General features: G+C 65.5%; 2 protein-coding genes across 2 annotated transcripts; one reads left to right on the plus strand and one right to left on the minus strand.

Annotated features, from left to right (window-relative positions):
- Window positions 1-513: 513 nt before the first annotated feature.
- On the plus strand, window positions 514-7,870 carry LOC115913136 (cytochrome c1, heme protein, mitochondrial). Its single transcript, XM_030965036.1, is given in 9 exon segments — window positions 514-641; window positions 1,966-2,021; window positions 2,122-2,200; window positions 3,201-3,327; window positions 5,282-5,390; window positions 5,490-5,538; window positions 6,343-6,503; window positions 6,895-6,980; window positions 7,639-7,870. Coding segments are annotated over 9 exon segments (900 nt in total). The 3' UTR covers window positions 7,744-7,870.
- A 1,016-nt stretch (window positions 7,871-8,886) lies between these two features.
- Window positions 8,887-19,212, minus strand: SHARPIN (SHANK associated RH domain interactor). Its single transcript, XM_030965048.1, has 11 exons — window positions 19,071-19,212; window positions 17,628-17,809; window positions 17,530-17,569; window positions 16,224-16,357; window positions 14,676-14,846; window positions 13,277-13,437; window positions 11,205-11,316; window positions 10,025-10,204; window positions 9,853-9,951; window positions 9,639-9,781; window positions 8,887-9,234 (listed from the first exon to the last, which is right to left on the minus strand). The coding sequence occupies exons 1-11, from the start codon at window positions 19,210-19,212 to the stop codon at window positions 9,153-9,155; spliced, it is 1,446 nt and encodes a 481-aa protein (XP_030820908.1). The 3' UTR covers window positions 8,887-9,152.
- Window positions 19,213-19,356: the final 144 nt, after the last annotated feature.

Below are 19,356 nucleotides of genomic sequence, written 5' to 3' on the forward strand. Positions count from 1 at the left end.
GGCTCTGTCGGGGCGTGGCTTGTTGTTGGGTGTGGCTTTTGTTAATGGGCGTGCCTTATGGGTGAGAGGCGTGGTTTGTAATGGGCGTGGCTTGTAAATGGGCGCATCTTATGCGTGGGGGCGTGGTTTAACGGGCATGGCTATTAATGGGTGTGGTTTATGCGGGGGGGGCGTGGTTTGTTAGTGGGCGTGGCTCTTTGCAGGGGCGTGCCTGGTTTACGGGTGTGACTTGTCCCAGGGTGTGGTTTAACAAGTGGGCGTGTCGTGTGAGCAGGAGGCGTGGTTAAAGGGCTTGCCTTTTCAGGGGCGTGGGTCCTTTAGGGGCGTGTCTTTCGTTCGGGGGCGTGGTTTGCCGAGTGGGCGTGGTCTATCCCTGCGCTCCTCCCCCTCCCTCCGCCAGGGGGCGCCGCAATAAACCCGTTACCGTGTCACGCGCCTCTCCGTGACGTCACTCCGTCCCTCCCTTCACGCGTCACTTCCGGGGCGTCGCGGCGCGTCCCCTCGACCTCGGCGATGGCGGCGCTGCGGGGCCTGCGGGGCCTCCCGGGGCTGCGGCTGCTCCCGGGCCCGGCGCGGCCCGGCCCGGCTCCCCCGCGCGCTGCTGCGCCCCGAGCGCGGCCCCGCCCGCGGCCCCCGCCACGGTGAGTGCGGCCCCGCCAAGGTCACGGCCCCGCCGAGGGCACGGCGCGGCCTCGGGGCCCGCGGCTCACCGGGGCTGGGCCAGGGGCGGGAGCGGCCCCGCGCGGGGCTCCCCGGCCCTGCCTGGGGGCTCTCGGTGCCTGCCCCGGTGTGCCCGGTGCCCCCGGTTCCGTTCCCGGCCCTTCCCGGTTCCCGGTGCTCCTCGGTGCCTGCCCCGCTGCTCCCGAGCCCCGCACGGTGCCCCCGGTTCCCGGTGTCCTCGGTTCCACTCCCGGTTCCGCTCCCGGCCTTTCCCGGTTCCCGGGGCTCCCCGGCCCTGCCTGGGGCCTGTCGGTGCCTGCCCCGGTACGCCCGCTGCTCCCGAGCCCTGCACGGTGCCCCCGGTTCCACTCGCGGCCCGTCCCGGTGCCCCCCGGCACCCCGGCCCTGCCTGGGCCTGTCGGTGCCCTGCCCCGGTACCCCGCTGTCCCGGAGCCCCGGCAGCTGTGCCCCCCGGTTCCACTCGCGGCCCGTCCCGGTGCCCCCGGCAGCTGTGCCCCCGTGGTGCCCGGTGTCCCCGGTTCCTGTCCCGGTGCCCCCGGCAGCTGTGCCCCCGTGGTGCCCGGTGTCCCCGGTTCCTGTCCCGGTGCCCCCGGCAGCTGTGCCCCCGTGGTGCCCGGTGTCCCCGGTTCCTCCCCGCGTGCCCGCGGTGCCGTCTGCCCGCCCTTCGTGCTGCTCCCGCTAATTCCGCTATCCCCGCTATTCCATCCCCGCTCTTCCATCCCCGCTCTTCCATCCCCGCTGTCCCCGCTGTTCCCGTTATTCCCGCTGTCCCAGGGACCCCCCGAGCCGTGGGGTCCCGCGTGTCCCCCGCGGTGTCCCTGTCACCTCTGACCCCCCCACGGTGTCCCTGTCACCCCTGTACCCCCAGGTGTCCCCAACCCCCCCCCCAGGTGTCCCTGTCCCCTTGTCCCCTCCAGGTGTCCCCCCCCCCCCAGGTGTCCCGTGTCCCCTCGACCCCCCAGGCCCCTGTGTCCCCCTGACCCCCGGTGGTCCCGTGTGCCCCCAATGTCGGTGTCCCCTGCCTCCCCCTGTGTCCCCCCCAGGTGTCCCTGTGTCCCCCCAGGTGTCCCCTGTCCCCGCCCAGGTGTCCCCAGTGAACCTGACCCCCAGGTGTCCCAGTGTCCCCTCTGACCCCCCAATGTCCCCCCAGGTGTCCCAGTGTCCCCTCTGACCCCCCCAGGTGTCCCAGTGTCCCCTGACCCCCAGGTGTCCCTCCCCAGTGTCCCAGTGTCCCCTGACACCCCCAGGTGTCCCAGTGTCCCTCTGACCCCCAATGTCCCCCAGGTGTCCCAGTGTCCCTGGCCCCCAGGTGCAGTCCCCTGGCCCCAGTGTCCCCCCAGGTGTCCCTGTCCCCCCCCAGGTGTCCCAGTGTCCCCTCTGACCCCCCATTGTCCCCCCAGGTGTCCCAGTGTCCCCTCTGACCCCCCGAGTGTCCCCCAGGTGTAAAGAAAAATAAAAAAAAGGGGAGGGGCCTGCCCTGGAGCCACGGCGGCTTCCTGGCCGCCCTGGACCACGCCAGGTACGGGAATGGGGGATTTGGGGGGTCCTTGGGGGGGGGGGTCTGGCGCCCTGGACCACGCCAGGTACGGGAAAATGGGGGGATTTGGGGTGTTTGGGGGGTCCCTGTGTGCCCTGGACCACGCCAGGTACGGGATGTGGGGGATTTGGGGAATTTGGGGGGTCCCTGGCCGCCCTGGACCACGCCAGGTACGGACAATGGGGGGACATGGGGGATCTGGGGGGTCCTGGGGGTCTCTGGGGATGGTCTGGGGGTCCCTGGAGCACAGCAGGTAATGGGGCTTTGGGATTCGGGGTCTCTGGGGGGATTTGGGGTCCCTGTGGGGATTTGGGGTCCCTGGAGCACAGCAGGTGATGGGGTTGGGGGGATTTGGGGTCCCTGGGGGGATTTGGGGTCTCTGGAGGGGTCCCTGGGGTGTCTGAGCCCTGAGCACAGGGGTTTCCAGGCGTGTTTGGGGTCTGTGTCCCTGCAGTGTGCACAGGGGGTCCCAGGTGGTTTTGGGGTGGTTTTGGGGTGGTTTTGGGGTGGTTTTGGGGTGGTTTTGGGGCTCTCTGAGCTCCCCCATTCGTCCCCGTGTGCACAGGGGTTTCCAGGTGTGTTTGGGGGGATTTTGGGGTCTCTGACCCCACTGTGACCCCACAGTGTGCCCGGGGCGAGGGGAGGGGGTTCTGGGTGTGTTTGGGGCGATTTTGGGGTCTGTGTCCTCACAGTGCTTGCAGGGGGGTTCAGGTTCATATGGGGGGGTTTTGGGGTTTCTGGGTGACTTTGGGGTCTGTTTGCCCCCCAGTATCTGCAGGGGGTTCCAGGTGTACCGCCAGGTGTGGTTGGGATGGTTCTGGGGTTTTTGGGGTGATTTTGGGGTGACTTTGGGGTGATTTTGGGGTCTGTAACCCCCCATGTATCCCCCCAGTATCCGCAGGGGGTTCCAGGTGTACCGCCAGGTGTGGTTGGGGTGACTTTGGGGTTATTTTGGAGTGATTTTGGGGTTTCTTTCCCCCAGTATCCGCAGGGGGTTCCAGGTGTACCGCCAGGTGTGCTCTGCCTGTCACTCCATGGACTATTTGGCTTTCCGGAACCTCATCGGCGTCACCCACACCGAGGCCGAGGCCAAGGCGCTGGCGGAGGAGGTGACACCGGGACCCCCGTGCCACCCCTGCCACCCCGTGCCACCCCTGCCACCCTGTGCCACCCCGCCCCCCGGGACCCCCCGGTGTCACTGGCCATCCCCAGTGTCACTGCTGCCACCCTGTGCCACCCCTGCCACCCCGTGCCACCCCTGCCACCCTGTGCCACCCCTGCCATCCCCAGTGTCACTGCTGCCACCCTGTGCCACCCCTGCATCCCCGTACTGCTGCCGTGCACCCCCAGTACTGCTGTCACCCCTTGTCACCCCAGTGTCACTGTGCCACCCGTGCCACCCCATCCTGTACCCTGGTGTCACTGGGCCACCTGCAGTGTCCCAGTGACCCTGTCCTGCTGTCCCCAGTGTCCCCAGTTTGCTGTCCCCAATGTCCCTGTGTCCCCCACCCTGTCCCCAATGTCCCAGTGACCCTGTCCTGCTGTCCCCAGTGTCCCTGTGCTGCCACCCCTGCTGTCCCACTGTCCCTGTGCTGCTGTCCTGGTGCCAGTCTGCTGCCATCCCCAGTGTCCCCATCCGCTGTCCCCAGCATTGTCCTGTCCCTGTCCTGCTGTCACTGCTGTCCTGCTGGCTCCGTCCCCAGCTGCCCCTGGTGTCCCCGCCCCTGTCCCCGATGTCCCCGTGTCCCTGTCCTGCTGTCACTGCTGTCCTGCTGGCTCCGTCCCGCTGCCCCTGTCCCCAGCTGTCCCTGGTGTCCATGCCCCTGTCCCCGATGTCCCCGTGTCCCTGTCCTGCTGTGTCCGGTGTCCCGGTGCCCCTGTGCTGCCACCCCCAGCGCCATGGCACTGCTGTCACTGTCCCTGTGCTGCCACCCCTGCTGTCCCAATGTCCCTGTCCCACCATCCCCAGTGTCCCCCCACACTGTCCCCAGTGTCCCCGTGCCACTGTGCTGCTGCTCCTGGTGTCCCTGTGTCCCTGTCCTGCCATCCCCGGTGTCCTGCTGTCCCTGTCCTGCCATCCCCGGTGTCCTGCTGTCCCTGTCCTGCCATCCCCGGTGTCCCTGTGTCACTGTCCTGCCACTCCCAGTGTCCCCAGTGACCTTGCTGTCTGTCATGTGTCATTGTCCCTGTCCTGCCACCCCCGGTGTCCCCAGTGACCTTGCTGTCCTTGGTGTGTCATTGTCCCTGTGCTGTCCCCCCTGGTGTCCTGCGGCATCCACCCAGTGTCCCCATGTCCCTGTCCTGCCATTCCCAATGTCCCCATGTCCCTGTGCCCAGCTGTCCCTGGTGTCCCTGCTGCCTGTCTCTGTCCCTGTGTCCCTGTCCTGCCACCCCCGGTGTCCCCAGTGACCTTGCTGTCCTTGGTGTGTCATTGTCCCTGTGCTGCCCCCCCGGTGTCCTGCTGGCTCCATCCCAGTGTCCCCATGTCCCTGTCCTGCCATTCCCAATGTCCCCATGTCCCTATGCTGCCACCCCTGATGTCCCAGTGCCCTGCTGTCCCTGTCCTGTCCCTCCCTGTGCCCCTGCCGGGCTGTCCCCAGCTCACCTGTGCAGGTGGAGATCCAGGACGGCCCCGAGGGAACGGGGACATATTCATGGGGCCCCTGCTGGCCCTGGCCCTGCTGGCCCTGTGTCTCTGTATCTCACCTGTCCATATCTCACCTGTCTCACCTGTCTCACCTGTCCATGTCTCACCTGTGTGACCAGGTGGAGATCCAGGACGGCCCGGATGGGAACGGGGAGATGTTCATGGGGGCCCTGCGCCCTGCTGGCCCTGTGTCTCTGTATCTCACCTGTCCGTGTCTCACCTGTCCATATCTCACCTGTCTGACCTGTCCCTGTCTCACCGGTCCCGGTGACAACGGGAGCTGTCTTCACCTGTGGCCCTGCTCTCACCTGTCTCACCTGTCTGTATCTCACCTGTCTCACCTGACCGTGTCTCACCTGTCTCACCTGTCCGTGTCTCACCTGTCTCACCTGTCCGTATCTCACCTGTGTGACCAGGTGGAGATCCAGGACGGCCCGGATGAGAACGGGGAGATGTTCATGCGTCCGGGGAAGATCTCGGATCATTTCCCCAAGCCCTACCCCAACCCCGAGGCCGCGCGGGCGGCCAACAACGGCGCCCTGCCCCCGACCTCAGCTACATCGTCAATGCCAGGTGAGGGGGTCCTGGGGGGCTTTGGGGGGTCCTGGGGGCTCTGGGGTCACCCCAACAACGGGGCGCTGCCCCCGGACCTCAGCTACATCGTCAATGCCAGGTGAGGGGGTCCGGGGGGGGCTCTGGGGGGCTTTGGGGGGTCTGGGGTCACCCCAACAACCCCGACCTCAGCTACATCGTCAATGCCAGGTGAGGGGGTCCTGGGGGGCTTTGGGGGGCTCTGGGGGGCCCTGGGGTCACCCCAACAACGGGGCGCTGCCCCCCGACCTCAGCTACATCGTCAATGCCAGGTGAGGGGGTCCTGGGGGGCTTTGGGGGGCTTTGGGGGTCCTGGGGTCACCCCAGCAACCCCGACCTCAGCTACATCGTCAATGTCAGGTGAGGGGGTCCCGGGGGCTCTGGGGGGCTCTGGGGTCACCCCACAATGCATTGACCCCACTGATCCCATTGATCCCCATTGATCCCATTCCCACTGATCCCACTGATCCTGTTATTGATTTCTTATTGATCCCGTTATTGATCTGTTATTGATCGGTTATTAACCCTTTAGGCACAGGGATGAGGATTATGTTTGCTGCTATGCATTCCTTATTGATCTTCTCATTAACCCTTTAGGCACGGGGTGAGGACTATGTCTTTGCCCTGCTCACCGGGCACTGTGACCCCGTTATTGATCCGTTATTGATCCGTTATTGATCTGTTATTAACCCTTTAGGCACAGGGATGAGGATTACGTGTTCGCCCTGCTCATGGGGCACTGTGACACCATTATTGATCTGTTATTGTCTGTCATTAACCCTTTAGGCACGGGGGTGAGGATTACATGTTCACCCTGCTCACTGGGCACTGTGGCCCGTTATTGATCCGTTATTGATCTGTTATTGATCTGTCATTAACCCTTTAGGCACGGGGGTGAGGACTATGTCTTTGCCCTGCTCACCGGGTACTGTGACGCCCCCGGGGGGGTCTCGCTGAGGGAGGGGCTCCATTACAACCCCTACTTCCCTGGCCAGGCCATCGGCATGGCCCCCCCCATCTACGACGAGGTGCTGGAGTACGACGACGGTACGGGGGGCTTCAAGGGGGGGCCTGGGGGGCTTATGGGGGTCCTGGGGGGGCCTTGGGGGGGCTTAAAGGGGCCTTGAGGGGTCCTGCTGGGGCTGGGGGGGCCTGGAGGGGTCTGAGGGGAGGCTGGGGGTCCTGGGGGGGTCTGGGAGGGGTCTGCTGGGGAGTCCTGGGGGATTTGGGGGGGGTCCTGCTGGGCTTGGGAAGGGACAGGAGGGGTCTGGGGGGTCCTGGGAGGGGCCGGGGGGATCTGGGGGTGCCCTGGGGGAGTTTGAGGGGGTCCTGGGGGGCTCTGACCACAGCAGGTCTTGGGGGGGGTCTGGGGGTCTCTGTGGGATCCGTGGGGTTCCCGGGGGTCCCAGCAGGATTGGTCACTGGTCTGTTTCCCCAGGCCGCCCCTGATGCAAGGACGTTTGCACCTTCCTGCGCTGGGCGGCCGAGCCCGAGCACGACCACCGCAAAAAGATGGGGCTCAAGGTGGGGCTGGGGGCTCAGGGTGGGGCTGGGGGCTCAGGGTGGGGCTGGGGGGCTCAGGGGGCCTCGGGGGGGGGGGGGCTGGGGGCTCAAGGGGGGCTGGGGGCTCAGGTGGGGCTGGGGGGCTCAGGGTGGGGCTGGGGGCTCATGGGGGCTCGGAGGGACTCAGGGTGGGGCGTGGGAGTGCCTCAGGGTGTGGCTGGGGGCTCGGGGGCCTGAGGTGTGCTCGGGGGTCTCAGGGGTGCTTGGGGGCTCATGGGGTGCTCAGGGGGCTCAGGGGGCCCTGGGGGTGCCTCAGGGGCCTCAGGGGGTCTCGGGGGGTGCTCAGGGGGTGCTCAGGGGGTCTCAGGGGGTCTCAGGGGGTGCTCAGGGGGTCTCAGGGGGTCTCAGGGGGTCTCAGGGGTCTCAGGGGTGCTCAGGGGGTCTCAGGGGGTCTCAGGGGGGCCTCAGGGGGTCTCAGGGGTCTCAGGGGTGCTCGGGGGTCTCAGGGGGTCTCAGGGGTCTCAGGGGGTCTCAGGGGTGCTCAGGGGGTCTCAGGGGTCTCAGGGGGTCTCAGGGGGTCTCAGGGGGGTCTCAGGGGGTCTCAGGGGGTCTCAGGGGGGCTCAGGGGGTCTCAGGGGGTGCTCGGGGGTCTCAGCCCCCCTGACCCGGCTCCCCCCAGCTGCTGCTGCTCTCGGCGCTGCTCACGCCGCTGCTGTACTACATGAAGCGGCACAAGTGGGCCGTGCTCAAGAGCAGGAAGATCGCGTACCGGCCCCCCAAGTAGGGCCCGAGCCCCACGGCGGCCGGGGGAGCCCCCCCAGAGCGGCATTGGGGGGTCCCCGCCCCCCCCTCGTGTTCGACCCCGGCTCGGCCCCCGCGGGGCTGCGGGGGAATAAAGGCTGGGAACGCCAGTGGGGCGGGGTCTGTCCGTCTGTGCTGGGTGTGGGGCCGGGTCTGTCTGTCTGTCCGTCTGTGCTGGGTGTGGGGCTGGGTCTGTCTGTCTGTCTGTCTGTGTTGGTTGTGGGGCTGGGTCTGTCCGTCTGTGCTGGGTGTGGGGCTGGGTCTGTCTGTCTGTCTGTCTGTGTTGGTTGTGGGGCTGGGTCTGTCCGTCTGTGCTGGGTGTGGGGCTGGGTCTGTCTGTCTGTGCTGGGTGTGGGGCCGGGTCTGTCTGTCTGTCTGTGCTGGGTGTGGGGCTGGGTCTGTCCGTCTGTCTGTCTGTCTTGGTTGTGGGGCTGTCTCTCCTTGCTGTGGGGCTGGGGCTGTCCTGGGTCTGCCCCTGATATGGGGCTGGGTGTGGGGTGGGGGTGTCTGTGCTGTGGGGCTGGCTCTGTCCTCGGTGTGGATCAGTCCATGGCCAGGCTGTGCCCAGGCCGTGGGTCAGTCTGTGGGTCAGTCTGTCCGTGGGTCAATCCATGGGTCAGTCTGTCCGTGGGTCAGTCCATGCCCAGGCCGTGCCCCCCCCGCAGCCCCCGCTGGCTCTGGGGTCTCCGTTCAGTGCCAGCTCCTCCTGACCCATCCTGGGCGTGACCTCTGACCCTGTCCCCACACCAGGGCTGTCCCTGTCCCCGCGTGGGTGGCCATGCCAGGTGTGTCCCTGTCCCCACCCTGGTGGCAGTGCCATGGTGTCCCTGTCTCCATGCCAGGTGGTGTCCCCGTGTCCCTGTCCCCACCGCTGGGGCTGTCCCTGTCCCTGTCCCCGTGTCCCTGTCCCCGTGTCCCTGTCCCCGTGTCGCTGTCCCCACACTGGTGGCAGTGCCAGGGGTGTCCCTGTCCCCACACCGGAGGTGTCGCTGTCCCCGTGTCCCTGTCCCGGTGTCGCTGTCCCCACACCGGAGGTGTCCCTGTCCCCATGTCCCTGTCCCCACACTGGTGGCAGTGCCAGGGGTGTCGCCGTGTCCCTGTCCCGGTGTCGCTGTCCCCCCGCCGGTGGCAGTGCCAGCCTGTGACACTCAGTGGCTTTATTGGGCTCCCCACGGGTCCCGGGGCGCCCCGGCCCCTCCACGCCCCGAGGCCGTCCCAGTGTCCATCCTGTGTCCGTCTGTCCATCCTGTCTGTCCGTCCCTGTGTCCTCTCTCTCCATCCCCGCCGGACGTGGCCCCTCCCGGTGCCCTCGGGCGTCCCTGGCCCGGTGCCAGCTCCATCTGTCTGTCCGTCCGTCTGTCCCTCGGTGTCCCCGGGGTGTCCCCAGGGGGGTCAGTGGCAGTTCTGGCACCGGGGGTGGCACCTCTGGCCATTGACATTGCAGCGACAGCCGCCGCTGGTGTCACCGGGGCCCTGCGGACACAGGGCAGGGGTCAGCTGGGGTCACTCTGTGTCCCCCCTCACCCTGGGGTCACTCTGTGTCCCCCCCCCCCACCCTGGGGTCACTCTGTGTCCCCCTCCCACCCTGGGGTCACCCTGGGGTCACTCTGTGTCCCCCCCTCACCCTGGGGTCACCCTGTGTTCCCCCCTCACCCTGGGGTCCCCCATCACCCCAAGACCCCAGCACAGCCCTTGGTGACCCCTCCTCATCTCAGGACCCCCCCTCACCCCCCCGGGACCCCGCTCACCCCCGGTCCCCAGCGCGGTCCCTTGGTGACCCAGCAGATCTCGGTCTGGCACACGGTGCAGCCTCCCCTGGATCCCCCCGGATCCCCGCTCACCCCAAACCCCCCGGGACCCCCCCGGGACCCCGCTCACCCCGGTCCCCAGCGCGGTCCCTTGGTGACCCAGCAGATCTCGGTCTGGCACACGGTGCAGCGGATCCAGTCGCACCCGTCCTTCTTCTGCACCACGATGCGGCACGTGGGGCAGTGCATGGCCTCGCCCCGCTGCACCAGCGTCTGCGCAGGGGTCCGCAGGGGGGGTCAGGCCCGCAGGGCCCCCGGGACCCCCCAGCGCCCCCCGCACCCACCTGCAGCATGTCCCGCGTCTGGCGAGCGGCCGCGTCGTGCAGCGCCCGCAGCTGCAGCTCGTCCTGGTACTGCCGGCAGTTCTGCCCCTCGTGGATGGCCTGGGGGGCCGGGGGCGTCAGCGCGGGACCCCCGGGACCCTCCCCGGGCTCCCCCCGGCCCCCCCGGGCTGACCTTGCACAGGAGGCAGTTGAGGGCCCCGCAGACCGGGCACGGGAACTCGTTCACCGCGTCCTCGTAGAAGCACCAGCCCGGGCAGTCCCGGCCCCGGCAGTGGAAACTGTTCCGGCTGCGGCGCTCGGCCAGCGCCAGCCCCCGCGCCAGGAACCGCGCGTGCTCCTCGGGGGACAGCAGCTGGGGACATTGGGGACATTGGGGACATTGCACTGGGAACCCCGGAGCCAGCGCCAGCCCCCGCGCCAGGAACCGCGCGTGCTCCTCGGGGGACAGCAGCTGGGGACATCGGGGACATCGGGGACATTGGGGAGATGGCACTGGGAACCCCGGAGCCAGCGCCAGCCCCCGCGCCAGGAACCGCGCGTGCTCCTCGGGGGACAGCAGCTGGGGACATTGGGGAGATGGCACTGGGAACCCCGGGCCAGCCAGCCCCCGCGCCAGGAACCGCGCGTGCTCCTCGGGGGACAGCAGCTGGGGACATCGGGGACACTGGGGACATTGGGGACATTGGGGAGATGGCACTGGGACCCCCGGGCCAGCGCCGCGCCAGGAACCGCGCGTGCTCCTCGGGGGACAGCAGCTGGGGACATCGGGGACATTGGGAGGGCGACACTGGAACCCCCTGAGTCACTGTCACCCATCCATGGGGACCCCCAGAGTCACTGCCACCCACCCCGAGCCAGCGCCAGCTCCCGCGCATGCTCCTCGGGGGACAGCAGCTGGGGACATTGGGGAGGTGGCGTTGGGACCCCTGAGCCGCTGTCACCCACTCCCTGGGGACCCCCAAGTCACCAGCCCCTGTGCCAGTGGTGGCATTGGGACCCTTGAGTCACTGTCACCCACCCCTGGACACCCCAGAGTCACTGTCACCCACCCTTGGGGACCCCCAAGTCACCAATCCCTGCACCAGGGGCGGCATGTGCACATTGGGACCCCTGAGTCACTGTCACCCACCCTTGGGAACCCCCGTGTCACCAGCCTCCCTGCCAGGGGTGGCACTGGGACCCCGAGTCACTGTCACGCACTGCCCCCCAGCCATGGGGACCCCAGCCCTAGCCAAGGGGACAGCCTGGTCCCTTGGGAGCCCCCTGCGTGGGGGTGGCTGTGACCCTCCTGGTCCCCTCGGTCCCCCCCAGACCCTTCCCCGTCCCCCCCCCCGGTGCCCCCCGGTGCGCACCGCGCGGATCTCGCGCTCCTGCAGGTGGCTGCCGCAGGCGTAGGTGACATCGCGGAAGGGACAGGCCACCACCGGCTCCTCGCTGAAGGTGATCACCTGCCGCAGGCACTCCCTGCGGACACCGGGGGGGTCAGGGACACCGGCGGTGGGACAGGGTCACTGGGGAGGTCACTGGGATGGTGTGGGGGTGTCAGGGTGGTCACTGGGGTGGTGTGGAGGGGTCACTGGGGTGGTCACTGGGGTGGTGTTGGGGTGGTCACTGGGGTGGTGTGGAGGGGTCACTGGGGTGGTCACTGGGGTGGTCACTGGGGTGGTCACTTGGGTGGTGTGGAGGGGTCACTGGGGTGGTCACTGGCGTGGTCACTGGGTGGTGGGTCACTGGGGTGGTGTTGGGGTGGTCACTGGGGTGGTGTGGAGGGGTCACTGGGGTGGTCACTGGGGTGGTCACTGGGGTGGTGTTGGGGTGGTCACTGGGGTGGTCACTGGGGTGGTGTGGAGGGGTCACTGGGGTGGTCACTGGGGTGGTCACTGGGGTGGTGTTGGGGTGGTCACTGGCGTGGTGATTGGGGTGGTCACTGGGGTGGTCACTGGGGTGGTCACTGGCATGGTCACTGGGGTGGTGTGGAGGGGTCACTGGCGTGGTCACTGGGGTGGTCACTGGCGTGGTCACTGGGGTGGTGTTGGGGTGGTCACTGGGGTGGTAGCTGGCGTGGTCACTGGGGTGGTGTTGGGGTGGTCACTGGCGTGGTCATTGGGGTGGTCACTGGGGTGGTCACTGGGGTGGTTCACTGGGGGGCACTGGGGTGGTGTGAGTCCTGGGGTGCGGGGTGGTCACTGGTGTGGTCACTGGGGTGGTCACTGGGGTGGTCACTGGGGTGGTGTGGGGCGCTCGGGGCGGCTCTTGGGGCCGGTCACTGCAAGGGGGGGTCAGTGGTCACTCTGGGGCCGGGGGATGCTGGGGCCGCTCATGGCAGTGGGGGGGGGAGGGTCCCAGGGCCAGGTCATTGCACAGGTGGGTGGGGGGTCCTGGGGGTGTCCCCAGTGTCCCAGGTGTGTCCCAGGTGTGTCCCGGTGAATCCCCCATGTATCCCAGGTGTGCCCAGGTGTGCCCAGGTATATCCCATGTCCATCTCAGGTGTATCCCAGGTGTATCCCAGGTGTCCCAGGTGCATCCTGGTGTATCCCAGGTGTGCCTGGGTCTATCCCGGTGTATCCCAGGTGTGTCCCAAGCGTAACCCAGGTGTGTACCAGGTGTGTCCCAGTTTATCCCAGGTGTATCCCAGGTGAATCCTGCTGTATCTCAGGTATGCCCACGTGTATGCCCGTGTATCCCGGCCTATCCCAGGTGTGCCCAGGTGTATCCCCAGTGTATCCCCATGTATCCCAGGTCTATCCTGGCATATCCTGGTGTATCCCAGGTGTGCCTGCATGTGCCCAGGTGTATCCCGGTTTATCCAGGTCTATCCCAGGTGTGCCCAGGTGTATCCCAGGTGTATCCAGGTGTGTCCAGGTCTATCCCAGGTGTATCCCCTTGTAACCCAGGTCTATCCCAGGTGTGCCCAGGTGTATCCCAGGTGTATCCTGGTGCATCCCAGTGTATCCCTGTGTGTCACAGGTCTATCCCAGGTAGTGCATCCTTGTTGCCATGTTTCGTTTGCTTGTGCCCGGCCTCCCGTGTATCCTACCCGGTGTCCCCTGTTCCCATTTCCCTGTGCCGGTGTCATGTGCCGTATTCCCAGGTGTGCCCAGGTGTATCCCAGCTGTATCCCAGTCTATCCCAGGTGTGCCCAGGTGTATCCCAGCTGTATCCCGGTCTATCCCAGGTGTGCCCAGATGTGCCAGGTATATCCGGTGTGCCGGTGTATCCCAGTGTATCCCTATCCTGTGCGGTGTCGTGTGTCCGCTGTTCCCTATCCCGTGTGCCAGGTGTATCCCAGCTGTATCCCAGTCTATCCCAGGTGTGCCCAGGTGTGCCCAGATGTGCCAGGTATATCCCAGGTGTGCCCAGGTGTATCCCAGCTGTATCCCGGTCTATCCCAGGTGTGCCCCAGGTGTGCCAGGTGCGCCGGTACCGGCAGAAGCTGTGCAGGCAGTCGCGCAGCAGCACGGCCTGGCCGGCCGGCACCTCCTGCAGGCAGATCCCGCACTCGAGCGGCTCCGGGTTCAGCACCAGCCCCGCCTCCTCGGCCTGCAGCAGCTGCGCCAGGTTCCGCTGACGCTCCGCCTCCAGCGCCTGCACACGGGGACAGAAACGGGGAAAATGGGAACAATTGGAAAATGTGTGTCCCGTCGCGCTGATCCCAGACCCCATAGATCCCACACCCCAGCAGTACCTGCTGGCACTGCCGGGTCCCATTGCGCTGATCCCATTGATCCCATATCCCACAGACCCCAGTGACCCCACAGATCCCATACCCCAGCTGTACCTGCTGGCACTGCCGCGCCCTGTCACACTGATCCCATATCCCACTGATCCCATAGATCCCACAGACCCCATACCTGCTGGCACTGCCGCGCCCCGTCGCGCTGATCCCATTGATTCCATAGATCCCATATCCCATAGATCCCATATCCCATTGATCCCACTATCCCATACCCCAGCTGTACCTGCTGGCCACTGCTTCGCCCTCCCTCACCCATAGATCCCATATCCCACTGATCCCATAGATCCCACTGACCCGCCCCATACCTGCTGGCACTGCCGCCCGCCCCGGCCATCCAGTCCCATATCCCATTGATCCCATATCCCATTCCCATACCTGTACCCACTGCTGCCTCCGCAAGCTGATCCCATATCCCACAGATCCCCGGACCCCATAGTCCCATAGATCCCCGCCCCATACCTGCTGGCACTGCCATGCCCCATCGCCCTGATCCCATATCCCATAGATCCCATGGATCCCGCTGACCCCACAGATCCCATACCTGCTGGCACTGCCACGCCCCGTCGTGCTGATCCCATATCCCATTGATCCCATAGCCCATTGATCCCATAGCCCATTGATCCCATACCCCAGCTGTACCTGCTGGCACTGCCACGCCCCGTCGCGCTGATCCCATATCCCATAGATCCCATATCCCAATGATCCCATAGATCCCACTGATCCCATACCCCAGCTGTACCTGCTGGCACTGCCGCGCCCCGTCGCGCTGATCCCATTGATCCCATAGATCCCATATCCCATTGATCCCATAGATCCCACTGATCCCATAGCCCCCATACCTGCTGGCACTGCCACGCCCTGTTGTGCTGATCCCATTGATCCCATATCCCATTGATCCCATATCCCAATGATCCCATACCCCAGCTGTACCTGCTGGCACTGCCGCGCCCTGTCGCGCTGATCCCATTGATCCCATATCCCATTGATCCCATAGATCCCATAGCCCCATACCTGCTGGCACTGCCGCCGCGCTGATCCCATTGATCCCATTGATCCCATAGATCCCATAGATCCCATAGCCCCATACCTGCTGGCACTGCCGCGCCCCGTCGCGCTCCCTCTGCAGCCGCCGCAGCTCGGCGGGGTCGGGGCGGTGCCCCCCGGGCACTCGGTACCCCTCGGGCCGGGCGGCGCTGCACATCTCACAGCCCGGCCGGGTGGGCTTGTTCAGGAACGTGCACTGGGGGCACGGCCAGCCCTGGAACGGGATTATTGGGATTGGGATTGGGATTGGGATTGGGATTGGGATTGGGAACGGGGCACATCTCACAGCCCGGCCGGGTGGGCTTGTTCAGGAACGTGCACTGGGGGCACGGCCAGCCCTGGAACGGGATTATTGGGATTGGGATTGGGATTGGGATTGGGATTGGGTGGAACGGGCACATCTCACAGCCCGGCCGGGTGGGCTTGTTCAGGAATGTGCACTGGGGGCACGGCCAGCCCTGGAACGGGATTATTGGGATTGGGATTGGGATTGGGATTGGGATTGGGAAACGGGGCACATCTCACAGCCCGGCCGGGTGGGCTTGTTCAGGAACGTGCACTGGGGGCACGGCCAGCCCTGGAACGGGATTATTGGGATTGGGATTGGGATTGGGAACGGGGCACATCTCACAGCCCGGCCAGGTGGGCTTGTTCAGGAACAAGCCCTGCAACGGGAACAGGATTGGGATTGGGAATTATTGGGATTGGGATTGGGAACGGGGCACATCTCACAGCCCGGCCAGGTGGGCTTGTTCAGGAACAAGCCCTGCAACGGAACGGTTGGGATTGGGAATTATTGGGATTGGGATCGGGAACGGGACATCTCACAGCCGGGAGGTGGCGGATCAGGGTGTCCACCCCCGAAACACTGGGACTGGGGATCAGGGATTGGGTAGGGTGGGTGGGGCAGGCCTCCCCCCACCTGGACAGGTGGGTGTGGACTCAGGGACAGTGGGACTGGGATCAGGGATTGGGATCAGGGCAGGATCCCCCTGTACCTGCTCAGGTGACAGCGGGCGGGGCTCAGGGGCAGTGGGATTGGGATCAGGGATTGGGATCAGGATCAGGGATTTGGATTAGGGATCAGGGATTGGGATTAGGGATTGGGATCAGGATCAGGGATTGGGATCAGGATCAGGATCAGGGATCAGGGTCAGGGCAGGACCCCCGATACCTGCTCAGGTGAGGGTGGGCAGGGCTCAGGGGCAGCGGGATTGGGATCAGGGATTGGGATCACAGATGGGTATCAGGGATCAGGGATGGGGATCAGGTACCCCCATACCTGCTCAGGTGAGGGCGGGCGGGGCTCAGGGGCAATGGGATTGGGATCAGGGATGGAGATCAGGGATTGGGTTTAGGATCAGGGATCAGGGATGGGGATCAGGATCAGGATCAGGGCAGGACCCCCCATACCTGCTCAGGTTGAGGGTGGGCGGGGCTCAGCGCCCATGGGATTCGGATCAGGGATAGGTATCAGGATCAGGGATGGGGATCAGAGATTGGGTTTAGGATCAGGGATCAGGGATAGGTATCAGGATCAGGGATGGGGATCAGGGATCAGGATCAGGGATCAGGGCAGGACCCCCCGTACCTGCTCAGGTGAGGGTGGGCGGGGCTCAGCGCCCGTGGGCGGGGTCCCCGCGCTGTCCCAGAGCTGCAGCGAGTCCAGGTGATCCCGGATGTCCCCGATGTCCATCCGCTCCGGGGGCTCCTCGGGGACACGGCCTGGGGACAGCCGGACACGGCACGGGCTGGCACCGACCCAGAACGGACCGGGAACGGGACAGGGAACGGGACACGGAGAGGGACGGGGGAGGCAACGGAGGAAGGAGATGGAGAAGGAGAGAAGGAGAGGAACAGGAGCAGGGAGAGGAGGATGATGAAGAAGGAACAGGATGATGAAAAACAAGCAGGCTCAGCGTGAGGTGATGAAGAAGGAGCAGGATGAGGAAGCAAGAGGAGCAGGAGCAAGATGAGGGTGAGGAGGAAGGAACAGGCTGGGGATGATGAAGAAGGCTCCACCAGCCATACCTGAGCCAGGTGAGGAAGGTGCAGGAGCAGCAGGAGGAGAAACAAGCAGGAGCAGGAGTAGCAGGAATGAGCATGATGAAGAAGAAGCAAGAGCAGCATGAGGAGAAATAAGCAAGAGCAGGATGAGGAAGGAGCAGGATGAGGAAGGAGCAGGAGCAGCAGGATGAGGATGGTGAGGAAGGGGCAGGATGAGGATGGTGAGGAAGGAGCAGGATGAGGATGCTGAGGAAGGAGCAGGATGAGGATGCTGAGGAAGGGGCAGGATGAGGATGCTGAGGAAGGAGCAGGCTGAGGATGCTGAGGAAGGAGCAGGATGAGGATGATGAGGAAGGAGCAGGCTGAGGATGCTGAGGAAGGGGCAGGCTGAGGATGCTGAGGAAGGAGCAGGCTGAGGATGATGAGGAAGGGGCAGGCTGAGGATGCTGAGGAAGGAGCAGCGGCAGGCTGAGGATGGTGAGGAAGGGGCAGGATGAGGCTGCTGAGGAAGGAGCAGGATGAGGATGGTGAGGAAGGAGCAGGAGCAGGCTGAGGATGGTGAGGAAGGAGCAGGCTGAGGCTGCTGAGGAAGGAGCAGGCTGAGGATGGTGAGGAAGGGCCAGGATGAGGCTGCTGAGGAAGGAGCAGGATGAGGATGCTGAGGAAGGGGCAGGATGAGGATGCTGAGGAAGGAGCAGGCTGAGGATGCTGAGGAAGGGCAGGATGAGGATGCTGAGGAAGGAGCAGGCTGAGGATGCTGAGGAAGGGGCAGGATGAGGATGCTGAGGAAGGAGCAGGATGAGGATGATGAGGAAGGGGCAGCAGCAGGCTGAGGATGGTGAGGAAGGAGCAGGCTGAGGCTGCTGCTGAGGAAGGCTCCAGCCCCGTACCTGCTCCAGGTGCGCCATCCCCGTGTCCATGCCCGTCCCCGCGCGCGCTCGCAGCGCCGTCAGCGCTCCGCGCCTGCAGCCCCCGCTGCCGCTCAAACGCCGGGGCCGGGCGCCGGGGCCGGGGCCGGTTCTGGCGGCGGCCGTGCGGACAGCAGGAAGAGGAAGGCGGGGTCGCCGTCGCGGCGGATGCCGTAGGAGGCCAGGCTGCGCCCGTCCCGGCACAGGCTCTGCCCGATGATCCAGCGCTGCGCACAGGGCGGGAACCCGTACTCGCGAACACCTGCGGGGCAAGAGGGATCCCGTGGGATCGGGGGATCCTGGGGGTCGGGGATCTGGGGATGGGGATCCTGTGGGATTGGGGATTGGGGAACCGTATCATGAACACCTGCGGGGCAAGAGAGATCCCGTGGGATCGGGGGATCCTGTGGGATTGGGGAACCTGGGGAACACCTGGGAAGAGTCCGTGGTTGCCAGAACACCTGGGGAGAGGGATCCCGTGGGGATGGGGATCTGGGGACGGGGACCTGTGGGATCGGGGAACCCGTACTCGCGGAACACCTGCGGGGAGAGAGATCCTATGGGATCAGGGGGTCCGGGGAGGGGAACCCGGGAACACCTGCGGGGAAGAGATCCCGTGGGGGGGATCCTAGGGGGGGAGGGGGAACACCTGGGGAGATGTGGGTTGGTGGGGTCGGGGAAACGGAGAGATGTGGGATCTGGGGGGGGCTGGGGGGGGCCGTTACGGTGATAGGGTTGGGTAGGGGAGGGTATGGGGGTTTTTAGGAGATCCTGGGAACCTGGGGAGACCAGAGGAGATCTGGAGCCCAGAACTCCAGGTGAGCCCCAGGTGAGCCCTGGGTTAGATCCAGGGGAGATCCCAGATGGGCAAATCCCAGGTGAGTCTCTGATCCAGCAGGTAAAACCCCAACCAGGTGAAACCCCAGGTGATCCAGAACAGGTGAGATCCCAGGTAAAACCCCGGGTAAAACCCCAGGTGAGCCCCAGGTAAAACCCCAGGTGAGATCCCAGGTAAAATCCCAGGTGAGATCCCAGGTAAAACCCCGGGTAAAACCCCAGGTGAGATCCCAGGGAAAACCCCAGGTGAGATCCCAGGTAAAATCCCAGGTGAGCCCCAGGTAAAACCCCAGGGAAAACCCCAGGTGAGATCCCAGGGAAAACCCCGGGGGAGGTCCTGGGGGAGATATCCCAGATGGGATCCCAGGGAAAACCCCAGGTGAGCCCCAGGTAAAATCCCAGGTGACTCTCAGGGATCCTGGTCCCGCAGAGCAGGGGCTGGCTCGGCTCCCAGGTGACCCCAGGTGACCCCAGCTGTCCCTGCATGACCCCAGGTGACCCCAGCTGCCCGAGGTGACTCCAGCTGACCCCAGTGACCCCATTCCCCCCAGCTGACCCCAGTGGCCCCAGGTAGCCCCAGGGTGACCCCAGGTGTCCCCGGTGTTCCCTGTGACGCCACATGACCCCATGGCCCCCAGCTGACCCCGGTGACCCCAGCTGACCCCGGTGACCCCAGGTGTCCGTACCTGCTCCTTGAGGGTGCCGATGGTGACGTGGGGCTGCACCAGCAGGGTGATGCTGGCCGAGGACGTGGCGTCCTCCACGCCCACCGCCATGCTGGGGAGACAGCGGGAGGGATGGGACATGGATGGGACATGGATGGGACATGGATGTATGGGATATACATGGATGGGACATGGATAGGTATGGATATGTATGGGATATGTATGTATAGGTATGGATATGTATGTATGGGATAGGTATGGGATATGTATGGGATATATATGGGATATATATGGGATATGTATGGGA

The sequence above is a fragment of the Camarhynchus parvulus genome, chromosome 2 (genome assembly GCF_901933205.1).
Source record: "Camarhynchus parvulus chromosome 2, STF_HiC, whole genome shotgun sequence".
In the NCBI taxonomy this organism is placed as follows: domain Eukaryota; kingdom Metazoa; phylum Chordata; class Aves; order Passeriformes; family Thraupidae; genus Camarhynchus; species Camarhynchus parvulus.

Excerpts from the sequence above, each read along its gene's own strand:
- SHARPIN (XM_030965048.1), bottom strand. The coding sequence starts at position 19,212 with ATGTCCCATCCATGTCCCATCCATGTCCCATCCCTCCCGCTGTCTCCC. Across the intron at positions 11,317-13,276 it reads TGCCTGCACAGCTTCTGCCG|GGAGTGCCTGCGGCAGGTGA; the intron begins GTACCGGCGCAC and ends CGGTGTCCGCAG. Across the intron at positions 9,235-9,638 it reads GGACCGCGCTGGGGACCGGG|GGGCCCCGGTGACACCAGCG; the intron begins GTGAGCGGGGTC and ends CCTGTGTCCGCA.